Source organism: Salvelinus alpinus, chromosome 8, assembly GCF_045679555.1.
Source record: "Salvelinus alpinus chromosome 8, SLU_Salpinus.1, whole genome shotgun sequence".
Taxonomy (NCBI): domain Eukaryota; kingdom Metazoa; phylum Chordata; class Actinopteri; order Salmoniformes; family Salmonidae; genus Salvelinus; species Salvelinus alpinus.
In genome coordinates, this window is record NC_092093.1 from 15743924 (window position 1) to 15756480 (window position 12557).

Here is a 12557-nt window from a genome sequence, read left to right on the forward strand (position 1 = left end):
ATCTATAAGTACCTAGGTGTCTGGCTAGACTGCAAACTCTCCTTCCAGACTCATATCAAACATCTCCAATCCAAAATCAAAGCAAGAATCGGCTTTCTATTCCGCAACAAAGCCTCCTTCACTCACGCCGCCAAACTTACCCTAGTAAAACTGACTATCCTACCGATCCTCGACTTCGGCGATGTCATCTACAAAATAGCTTCCAACACTCTACTCAGCAAACTGGATGCAGTTTATCACAGTGCCATTAGTTTTGTTACTAAAGCACCTTATACGACCCACCACTGCGACCTGTATGCCCTAGTCGGCTGGCCCTCGCTACATGTTCGTCGTCAGACCCACTGGCTCCAGGTCATCTACAAGGCTATGCTAGGTAAAGTGCCGCCTTATCTCAGTTCACTGGTCACGATGGCTACACCCACCCGCAGCACGCGCTCCAGCAGGTGTATCTCACTGATCATCCCTAAAGCTAAAACCTCATTTGGACGCCTTTCCTTCCAGTTCTCTGCTGCCTGCGACTGGAACGAATTGCAAAAATCTCTGAAGTTGGAGACTTTTATCTCCCTCAACAACTTTAAAAATCTGCTATCCGAGCAGCTAACCGATCGCTGCAGCTGTACATAGTCCATCTGTAAACTACCCACCCAATTTACCTACCTCACCCCCCATACTGCTTTTATTTATTTACTTTTCTGCTCTTTTGCACACCAGTATCTCTTCTTGCACATGATCATCTGATGATTTATCACTCCAGTGTTAATCTGCTAAATTGTAATTATTCGATTTATTGCCTACCTCATGCCTTTTGCACACATTGTATATAGATTCTCTTTTTTTCTACCATGTTATTGACTTGTTTATTGTTTACTCCATGTGTAACTCTGTGTTGTCTGTTCACACTGCTATGCTTTATCTTGGCCAGGTCGCAGTTGCAAATGAGAACTTGTTCTCAACTAGCCTACCTGGTTAAATAAAGGTGAAAAAAAAAAATAATAATAATAATAATGATGTTGAACGCTGAGCTGTAGTCAATGAACAGCATTCTCACATAGGTGTTCCTTTTGTCCAGGTGGGAAAGGGCAGTGTGGAGTGCGATTGTGTCATCTGTATGCGAATTGGAGTGGGTCTAGGGTTTCCGGCATGGTGGTGTTGATGTATTGAAGCAGCTGGTCTGTCAAGAGCCGATGTATGTGGTGCTTGGGGGCACTAAAAAGCATTATATTTCATCTGTCTTTCAGATATCGAGAAGAAGCAGACGGATGAGGACTGTGCCCCAAAACCCAGCCCAAGCACTGGGAGTACCCAATCGGCTGTCTTCAATAGCGAGATGAGTAGCAGCAGCAAAAGTAGCCAATCCCTATTGTCGTCGCCACTCACTAGCTCCGAGCAGCCATCTGCATCAACCGAAGACCCTGTCCCCATGTTATCCAATACACAGGATGGTAAGATGAAGGGTCCACAACTTAAGAGTTTTGAGATGTTGCACTTTCTGAAACCTTTGAATTAATTACTATAGCTGAGTTCATTTTTAGTCATTCAATCTGACCTGGGTTCAAATACTATTTATGGTATTTCAATTACTTTCACATAGATTTTGAAGAAAGTATTTAAATATTTTTTTATTTGAAAATACAAGTAGTTGAATATTTGGAAATGTATTAGGAAATACTTAAGTGTATTTTTAAATACTCAGATTTGAACCTAGGTCTGTTTGGTCCTAGGGATATTTGGAAACAATTATTTGGAGAAAGTTTTGAATAGTATTAATATGAACTTATTTGAATACTTAAATTGAGTTGAGACTGACACACACACACACCCACCCTTCAAACCCCAATGCCCTTTTTGAAATCTCTCTTTCAAAGTCACTGAGATCTCTTCTAGCCATGCTAGCCAAGATAATGGTCAACTGACCATTTTTATGCATGATACCACCCTGCATCCCACTGCTGGCTTGCCTCTGAAGCTGTGCAGTGTTAGTCCTGGTCAGTCCCTGGCTAGAAGACCAGATGCTGCTGGATGTGGTGTTGGAGGACCAGTAGGAGGCACTCTTTCCTCTGGTGTATATATATAAATTAAGAATCCCATTTCCCCAGGGCAGTGATTGGGGACATTACCCTGTGTAGGGTGCTGTCTTTCGGATGGGACGTTGTAGTCACTAAAGATCAAATTGTTTTTGTCACATGCGTCGGATACAACAGGTGTAGACCTTACCGTGAAATTCTTACTGAGAAGCCCTTAACCAACAATGCAGTTCAAAAAAATATTTACTAAATAAATCAAATCTAAAAGTAACAAGATTACACAACAATAACGAGGCTTTATACAGGGGGTACCGGTACCAAGTCAATGTGTGGGGGTACAGGTTAGTTGAGGTAATTTGTACATGTAGGTAGGGGTAAAGTGACTGCATAGATAATAAACAGCGAGTAGCAGCAGTGTAAAAACAAAGGAGCGTTGAGGGGGTGTCTATGTAAATAGTCTGGGTGGCCAGTTGATTCATTGTTCAGCAGTCTTGTGGGTAGAAGCTGTTAAGGAGCTTTTTGGACCTAGACCTGGTGCTCCGGTACCGCTTGCGGTGCAGTAGCAGAGAGAACAGTCTGACTTGGATGATTGGAGTCTTTGGCAATTACTTTGGGCCTTCATCTGACACTGCCTAGTATATAGGTTCTAGATGGCAGGATGCTTGGCCACAGTGATATACCAATCCATTCGTACTAGACTCTGTAGCGCCCTGCGGTCGATGCCAAGCAGTTTCCCTCCTTTTCCTGTAGACCACGATCAGCTTCTTTGTCTTGTTCGCATAGAGGGAGAGGTTGTTGTCCTGGCACCACACTGCCAGGTCTCTGACCTCCCTATAGGCTCTCGTTGGTGATCAGGACTACCACTGTTGGGTTGTCAGCAAACTTAATGATGGTGTTGGAGTTGTGCTGGGCCATGCAGTCGTGGGTGAACGGAGTACAGGAGGGGACTAAGCACGTACCCCTGAGGGGCCCCAGTGTTGAGGATCAGCGTGCCAGATGTGTTGTTGCCTACCCTTAACACCTAGGGGCCCGTCAGGAAGTCCAGGATCCAATGGCAGAGGGAGGTGTTATTCCCAGGGTCCTTAGCTTAGTGATTACCTTTGAGGGCACTATGGTGTTGAATGCTGAGCTGTAGTCAATGAATAGCATTCTCACATAGGTGTTCCTTTTGTCTAGGTGGGAAAGGGCGGTGTTGAGTGCGATTGAGATTGCGTGATCTGTTGGAGCGGTATGTGAATTGGAGTGGGTCTAGGGTAGAGGTCGACGGATTATGATTTTTCAACACCAATACCGATTTATTGGAGGACCAAAAAAAGACGATACCGATTAATCGACTGATTAAAAAAAAATAAAAAAAATATTAATTTTATTTTGTATTTTGGGGGAATTACAACAATACTCAATGAACACTTATTTTAACTTAATATAATAGATAAATAAAATCAATTTGGTTTAAATAATGCAAAAACAAAGTGTTGAAGGTAAAAGTGCAATATGTGCCATGTAAAAAGCTATCGTTTAAGTTCCTTGCTCAGAGCATGAGAACATATGAAAGCTGGTGGTTCCTTTTAACATGAGTCTTCAATATTCCCAGTTAAGAAGTTTTAGGTTGTAGTTATTATAGGTATTATGACGTGTCGACTATTTCTCTCTATACCATTTGTATTTCATATACCTTTGACTATTAGATGTTCTAATAGGCACTTTAGTATTGCCAGCCTAATCTCGGGAGTTGATAGGCTTGAAGTCATAAACAGCGCTGTGCTTCAAGCATTGCAAAGAGCTGCTGGCAAACGCAGTGCTGTTTGAATGAATGCTTACGAGCCTGCTGCCTCCCACCCCGCAGTCAGACTGCTCTATCAAATCAGACTTAATTATAATATAATAAACACACAGAAATACGAGCCTTAGGTCATTAATATGGTCAAATCCGGAAACTATAATTTCAAACAAAACATTGATTCTTTCAGTTAAATACGTAACCATTCCGTATTTTATTGAACATGTGGCAACCCTAAGTCTAAATATTGCTGTTACATTGCACAGCCTTCAATGTTATGTCATAATTATGTAAAATTCTGGCAAATTAATTACGGCCTTTGTTAGGAAGAAATGGTCTTTCCACAGTTCGCAACGAGCCAGGCTGCCCAAACTGCTGCATATACCCTGACTCTGCGTGCAATGGACGCAAGAGAAATTACACAATTTCCCTAGTTAATATTGCCTGCTAACATGAATTTCTTTTAACTAAATATGCAGGTAAAAAAAAAAATATTTGTTTATTGATTATAATTAAGGGATTGATGTTCATGGTTGGGTACATTGGTGCAACGATAGTGCTTTTTTCGCCAATGTGCTTTTGTTAAATCATTACCCGTTTGGCGTAGTAGGCTGTGATTCAATGATAAATTAACAGGCACTGCATTGATTATATGCAAGACAAGCTACTTAACTACACATGGTGGATGATATTATTAGGTTAACTAGTGATTATGTGAAGATTGATTGTTTTTCATAAGAAAAGTTTAATGCTAGCTAGCAACCTTTTCCTTTTTTCTCTTTAGTTCATTCTCTTGGTTGTTGGTGCATTGGGGGGTTCATGGGGGTGGGGAATGGAATTATATATATTTTTTGGGGGGGGGGGGGGGGGGGAACCTCAAATGGTTGAGGGACAGCTATTGGGGGAACTGTGGGGGGGGATCTTGGAGGGTTCGGGTTCACATTTTTTGGCCTGGTGGTAGATTTGTCAACGTGCCCTTGAACAGGTCATTGACTCTGAATGCTTCTGTGTGTCACTCTGAATGGGAATCTGTTGGATGACTGGTATGATGTAGTTGTTGAGCGGCGGATATTCAATAAAAGAAAACAAAGCTAGCAACCTACCTTGGCTCCTTGCTGCACTCGTGTAAAAGGTGGTCAGCTTGCCACGCAGTCTTCTCGTGGATTGCAACGTAATCGGCGTCCAAAAATGCAGATTACCGATTGTTATGACAACTTGAAATCGGCCCTGATTTAATTGGTCGACCTCTAGTCTAGGGATTCCGGGATGATGGTGTTGATATGAGCCATGACCAGCCTTTCAAAGCACTTCATGGCTACCGACGTGAGTGCTACGCGGCTGTAATCATTTACGCAGGTTACTTTTGCTTTCTTGGGCACAGGGACTATGGTGGTCTGTTTGAATCATGTAGGTATTACAGACTCGGTCAGTGAGAAGTTGAAAATGTCAGTGAAGACACTTGCCAGTTGGTCTGCGCATGCTTAGAGTACACATCCTGGTAATCCGTCTGGCCCCCGCGGCTTTGTGAATGCTGGCCTGTTTACAGGTCTTGCTCTCATGGGCTAGGGAGAGCGTGATCACACAGTCATCCAGAACATCTGGCGCTCTCATGCATGCTTCAGTTTTGCTTGCCTTGAAGCGAGCATGAAAGGAATTTAGCTAGTCTGGTAGGCTCGTGTCAACTGGGCAGCTCGCGGCTGGGTTTCACTTGGTAGTCCGTAATAGTTTGCTAGCCCTGCCACATCTGACGAGAGCCGGTGTAGTAGGATTCAATCTTAGTCCTGAATTGACACTTTGCCTGCTTGATGGTTCTTCTGAGGGCATAGCGGGATTTCTTATAAGCATACGGATTAGTGCTCCACTCCTTGAAAGCGGCAGCTCTAGCCTTTAGCTCATTGCAGATGTTGCCTGTAATCCATGACTTCTGGTTGGAATATGTACGTACTAGAGGTCGACCGATTAATCGGAATGGCTGATTTGTTATGAAAACAATCGGTAATCAGCATTTTTGGACACCGATTGTGGCCGATTACATTGCACTCCACGAGGAGACTGCGTGGCTGGCTGACTACCTGTTATGCGAGTGCAGCAAGAAGCCAAGGTAAGTTGCTAGCCTAGCATTAAACTTATCTTATAAAAAAACAATCAATCTTAACATAATCACCAGTTAACTACACATGGTTGATATTACTAGTTTATCTAGCTTGTCCTGCGTTGCATATAATTGATGCGGTGCCTGTTAATTTCTCATCGAATCACAGCCTACTTCGCCGAACGGGTGATGATTTAACAAGCACATTTGTGAAAAAAGCACTGTCGTTGCACCAATGTGTACCTGACCATAACCATCAGTGCCTTTCTTTAAAATCAATACACAAGTATATATTTTTAAACCTGCATATTTAGTTAATTTTACCGCTAGCATGAATTTCTTTTAACTAGGGAAATTGTGTCACTTCTCTTGCGTTCCGTGCAAGCAGACTCAGGGTATATGATATGCAGCAGTTTGGGCCGCCTGGCTTGTTGCGAACTGTTTGAAGACCATTTCTTCCTAACAAAGACCGTACATAATTATGACATAACATTGAAGGTTGTGCAATGTAACAGCAATATTTAGACTTAGGGATGCCATAAAATACGGAATGGTTTCGTATTTCACTGAAAGAATAAATGTTTTCAAAATGATAGTTTCTGGATTTGACCATATTAATGACCTAAGGATCGTATTTCTGTGTTTATAATAATTAAGTCCATGATTTGATAGAGCAGTCTGACTGAGCGGTGGTAGGCAGCAGCAGGCTCGTAAGCATTCATTCAAACAGCACTTTCCTGCATTTGCCAGCAGCTCTTCGCTGTGCTTCAAGCATTGAGCTGTTTGACTTCAAGCCTATCAATTCCCGAGATTAGGCTGGTGTAACCGATGTGAAATGGCTAGCTAGTTAGCAGGGTGCGCGCTAATAGCGTTGCACTCGCTCTGAGACCTTGAAGTAGTTGTTCCCCTTGCTCCGCAAGGGCTGTGGCTTTTGTGGAGCGATGGGTAACGATACTTCGAGGGTGGCTGTTGTCGATGTGTCCCTGGTTCGAGCCCAGGTAGGGGCAAGGAGAGGGACGGAAGCTATACTGTTACACTGGCAATACTATAGTGCCTATAAGAACATCCAATAGTCAAAGGTATATGAAATACAAATGGTAAAGAGAGAAATAGTCCTATAATTCATATAATAACTACAACCTAAAACTTCTTACCTGGCAATATTGAAGACTCGTGTTAAAAGGAACCACCAGCTTTCATATGTTCTCATGTTCTGAGCAAGGAACTTAAACGTTAGCTTTTTTACATGGCACATATTACACTTTAACTTCTCCAACACTTTGTTTTTGCATTATTTAAACCAAATTGAACATGTTCCATTATTGATTTTATTGATGTATTATATTAAGTTAAAATAAGTGTTCATTCAGTTTTGTTGTAATTGTCATTATTACAATTAAAATGAAAGTTGGCCGATTTAAAAAAAAAAAAAAAAAAAAAAAAAAAAAAAATCGGTATCGTCTTTTTTTGGTCCCCCAATAATCGGTATCGGCGTTGAAAAATCATAATCGGTCGACCTCTAGTACGTACGGTCACTGTGGGGACGACGTCGTCGATGCACTTTATTGATGTGACCGGTGGTATACTCCTCAATGGACTCCTGAGTGGTGCAGCGGTCTAAGGCACTGCATCTCAGTGCTGGAGGCATTCACTACAGACCCTGGTTCGATTCCAGGCTTTATCGCAGCTGGCTGTGATTGGGAGTCCCATAGGGCGGCGCACAATTGGCCCAGTGTTAGGGTTTGGCTGGGGTAGGCCGTCATTGTAAATAAGAATTTGTTCTTAACTGACTTGCCTAGTTAAATAAAATAAATGCCATTGGATGAATCCCGGAACATGGCACTTACTGTACGAGTGTTAACCCGGGTGTTCTGGCTAAATTCCCAATTTAGCCCTCATACCATCATGGTAATCAATAATCATGTGATTATTATTATTTGACCATGCTGGTCATTTATGAACATTTGAACATCTTGGCCATGTTCTGTTATAATCTCCACCCAGCACAGCCAGAAGAGGACTGGTCACCCCTTATAGCCTGGTTCCTCTCTAGGTTTCTTCCTAGGTTTTGGCCTTTCTAGTGAGTTTTTCCTAGCCACCGTGCTTCTACACCTGCATTGTTTGCTGTTTGGGGTTTTAGGCTGGGTTTCTGTACAGCACTTTGAGATATCAGCTGATGTAAGAGGGGCGATATAAATACATTTGATTTGATGGCCACCTAATCATCCCCAGCTTCCAATTGACTCCTTCGCCCCCCCTCTCCCCGGTAGCTATTCCCCAGGTTGTTGCTGTAAATGAAAATGTGTTCTGTCAACTTACCTGGTAAAATAAAAAACAATTATGGGATGCTAATTTCTTAACTCAGTAACCACACCTGTGTGGAAGCACCTGCTTTCAATGTACACTTAGTGTACAAAACATTAGGAACACCCTCCTAATACTGAGTTTGCCCTCAGAACAACCTCAATTTGTTGGGCATGGACTACAAGTTGTCTAAAGAGTTCCACCGGGATGCTGGCACATGTTGACTCCAATGCTTCCCACAGTTAAGTTGGCTGGATGTCCTTTAGGTGGTGGACCATTCTTGATACACACTGGAAACTGTTAAGGGTGGGAAAACCCAGCAGCTTTGCAGTTCTTGACACAAACCAGTGCACCTGGCACACACAGTTCAAAGGCACTTAAATATTTTGTCTTGTCCGTTCACCCTCTGAATGGCACACATACAATCCACGTCTCGGCTTAAAAATCTTTAACTGGTCTCCTCCCCTTCATCTACATTGCTTGACGTAGACTTAACATGTGACCTCAATAAAGGATCATAGCTTTCACCCGGTGTCTGTCATGGAAAGAGCAGTTCTTAATGTTTTCTACACTCAGTGTATATACTGTATGCATTTCATGATCTGTGTTGGCAGAGGTCTGTAAGGTTGGACTGACAGCTTGCTTCTATTTCTGCCTCTGGAGGAGTGGTTCTGTGTGTGTCTCACTCTGCTGGCAATGCATGCACTCAGCCTGGCCTAGATAGGATGCATAGTGGGGCAACATGGTTGCACTGACAATCTGTTAAGATCTGCTTGCTTCTCCCAGGATTTCATTTAAGGTCCCCAGTTTTAAACCAATTGCAGTATCTTGTGTTTTTCTTTGTTACCTTCATGTTAATGTAAGAGTATGTTGATATAAACAGAGACTTGGCATGTCAGGATTTTTATATGGATTTTGATGTTACATGAGCTTATCTTACTACATAACATTGCCACAAGGTCTTGTCTCCAAAGCTGTATCTAATTCCCTGCTTCTTGGTCTAGGTGACACACATCTGGGCTCTTGATCAATGAGGAATGTTTCCTGTCTTATACTTTCTTTTTTCTCTCTCTCCACAGAACTATTATCATGCACAGAAACAGCTCAAGGCACCCTCTGTACGCCCAAAAAACGTCCTTGCGAATCAGGTACAGCCTTGCTCCTGCTCCCTGTGTTTGTACAATACTGTACGTTGGACTCTGACACCGTGTAACCTTCTGTTTTTTCAGCTTCAGGGCCGGAGAGCGAGGCGTCACCGGAGAAACAAGCACGGGGGGACTCTGAGGAGGGGGAGGTGGTTAGCGAGGAGCCTAGCCCAGGGCCCAAGCAGAAAAACCGCCGGCGCTGCTATCGCTGCCAAACCAAACTGGAGCTGGTACAGCAGGAACTGGGCTCCTGTCGCTGCGGTAAGTATGGCATGGGAACGACACAAACACATCTGCCCTTGGTTTTCATGTCTCCTAACTGCGACTTCAGTCATTTTAACATTCTCTTGTTCTCCTTCTGTCTTTCTGCCTCGTTCTTCCTCTCCTAGGCTACGTGTTCTGCATGCTGCACCGTCTACCTGAGCAGCACGACTGCCTGTTCGACCACCTGGGCCGTGGGCGCGAGGAGGCCGTCCTCAAGATGGTGAAGCTGGACCGCAAGGTGGGCCGCTCGTGCCAGCGCATTGGAGAAGAGTGCTCCTGAGTTGCCCCCGTTGACGGCCCGTCTCCACACGATGCACTTCAAGAGGGGGAAAGGAGTGAGGGAGGGAGTGGGGAGAAGGGAAAGTGAGCGGGGGGAGAAGGGAGAGCGAGCATGGTTGAAATAGACTCACAATTTGCCCCACCATTCTGGATCTGAGTATTGTTGATCCACTCCTGTTAGTCTTGACAGTTTGGACTCTGACTTGGACACTGTCACCACGGCAACTTCTGGAGCCACACTGTCACTATCGCATGTTCATTTTCACAGCCTTAACTTGCCCAGTTTTCAGATTCAACAAGGACCCTGTAAAGAAAGAACGGTCAGATTATATATTTTTTTAGCACACAGCAGCGCCACCATAGCGCAACTCTTTTCCCTCTGCTTCACCGATCACAAAAGAAGACTGTCTGCAACAGTACTTTCTATATGAAACTGACCTCTCTCTCCTTACCGGCTCCTTGATTGTCTTTGTAAGCAGGTTTTCACTATGTCAATGGTCACTAAGGAACGGAACATAGACCTGTCTGTCCCTTGACCACTCCTCAGGTTGTAGGAGGGTGGGATATCGACCTTTAACTCCCCCACCTTATTTTCTCTTTTCCTTGCCCAATGGCTCTGCATGGCATTGGATTGAATTGGCTTGTATGTGTCGAGTAAGGACATTGTCCCCCAGGTCCTGGGTCAGTTGTTGTGTGGCCGTGTTTGTTCCTATGAGTCTCTGCCAGAGTGGTTTGAATCCAAACCAGACCACTAACCTTTGTACTGCAGCCAGCCTCCTCCTCCTCTGTTGGATCAGTCTGAACAAATGGACTGGGAAGACACAAGCAGAAGCTCTTCTCTGCCTGCTGCCCTTTGAATGAGTGTTGCTGTTCCTGCTCTTTGTTTTGTAATGCACTCTCTACTCCCTCTTCTGTACATACAAAATCCCTGACTCCTTGGACTATTGAACCATGGCTCTGTTCATATGGCCATACTAGAATACCACTTAGAATGCATGCCTGATACGTTGGTTCATTCTAAGTAGTATACTGCTAGTCTGTTCCATATCGTTCTCCTACTACCCTAGTCACTACTTGACTGCTGGTCCCAATGCTCATCTCATTCTTCACTCACTTCATCCCCCTCTCCTCTGCTTCCTTCGACTCTCACTGGTCCCCTTCTGGTGCGAGGAATGATTTGAAGGATGGAGGGAGTGATGTGTAGTGGTCAACAACAAAAAAGGAGCGTACTGTCGTGGCTGGTTTTATTTTGATATTTTGCGACCTGTTCTCTCGAGTGCTAATGGAAGAAATTAATATCTTTCTGTATCTTAAAAGAAATTGTATTTAACCATATGGTTTTGATTTACTTACACACTAGCATAGCGCTGCATATTTAGTTAAATGTATAAAAAATAATTTAGTTTTCTCTTATTGTATTTGGCCTTTTTGCTGAGGATGATTAAACTGGATTAGAGGAGCAGGTAGTCTGTGTGATCTTTAAAGTTGAATTATAATGGGAAAATAAGGGTAAACTTAAGGAGTACATAAAACGTGAAGTGCAAACCTGATTCTGTCGACTGGCCGTAATGCGGGGGAAAAAGCTCAAATTGACACTTTTTACATATACAACTTGTGTGAAAAGTATAAATACTTTTGACTGATAAACGAACAATAAATATCATACGATTGCATCTGTGCCCATACCCTTCTGCTTTGTGTTAACTTAATCTAGCCCTTGTTTTGAGGATTGCCAAATACCTTTCCCCGTATTAATGTCCTCTATTGAGCAGAGAAGTGGGGCAACAAAAGATGAAGTTGGACACCTGCTCGCCGAACATCTCATTACATCTCAGGTGCCCAAACTCCATCTTGCTTAATGAAACACAGCAATTAATCTTGTGCTCCCTGCTCAAAATGAGATGAACATCAAATGAATTTAACTTAGGATATAAATGTCAGTGTGATCTGTCACTATTTCAGTCTAAAGACTAAGATGTTGTTACTCTGTACTGTGTGTGTACTCAAAGGAACACAAGTGCAAGTTATGTATTTCAACATGACTCAATACATGTCAACAGCATACTGTATGCACACAAACACTAAATATTTAGCATATGTAATGGAAGAAAAATAAGCCTATTTGCACTACTGTATGGAATAGATAAAGAACCTGTCAAACAAATACTCCATTGCGATAACAATGTCATTTGTTGTTTTGGTCCGGGGGGGGGGGGTGGATATCTTCTGGCATGACGAGGCCACTCCTGACAGGACTCTGCTGGAATGTCACCACAGGCAGCTTCCATTGCATAGAGAAGGGCCATATGTTCATGGGGTTTGTGATCATACCACCACCATGCTGAAAACAACGCAATGGGATTGAGAATTGTAAACCTGGTATGGTCATGGAATCAGTTGCGAGCCTGAGCAGCCTGATGGAAACTCACATTGTCCCAAATTAGAACATTTGCTGCTCAGGATCACCTGACCGTCTGCTCTGTCTGAAAAAGATTAAGGTGTTCAGGAAATGTAGAGATGGGCAGTGTTGTATGGTCCAAGGTTGTCATGGCGGTGGAGGACTCCATTGTGGCTCATAACTGTGCATATGGTATCATTTCCCCGTGCTGACCAATGATGTTCCTTCCTCTCCTACTAGTGTTTGCTAAATTAATCTATGAATATGAGTT

At 43.3% G+C, this 12557-nt stretch overlaps 1 protein-coding gene across 2 annotated transcripts in view; it reads left to right on the forward strand.

Moving 5' to 3' along the window:
* The window catches only part of LOC139582615 (AN1-type zinc finger protein 3-like), a 23600-nt gene extending 12039 nt beyond the window's left edge, over window positions 1-11561 (forward strand). The window contains exons 4-7 of one of the 2 annotated variants that reach the window (XM_071412758.1): window positions 1239-1442; window positions 9280-9348; window positions 9430-9606; window positions 9735-11561. In XM_071412758.1, coding sequence (XP_071268859.1) covers window positions 1239-1442; window positions 9280-9348; window positions 9430-9606; window positions 9735-9889 — 605 coding nt within the window. In that variant the 3' untranslated portion in view covers window positions 9890-11561. The remainder of the gene's footprint in view (window positions 1-1238; window positions 1443-9279; window positions 9349-9429; window positions 9607-9734) is intronic. The other variant, XM_071412759.1, reaches the window with a different exon arrangement.
* Window positions 11562-12557: the final 996 nt, after the last annotated feature.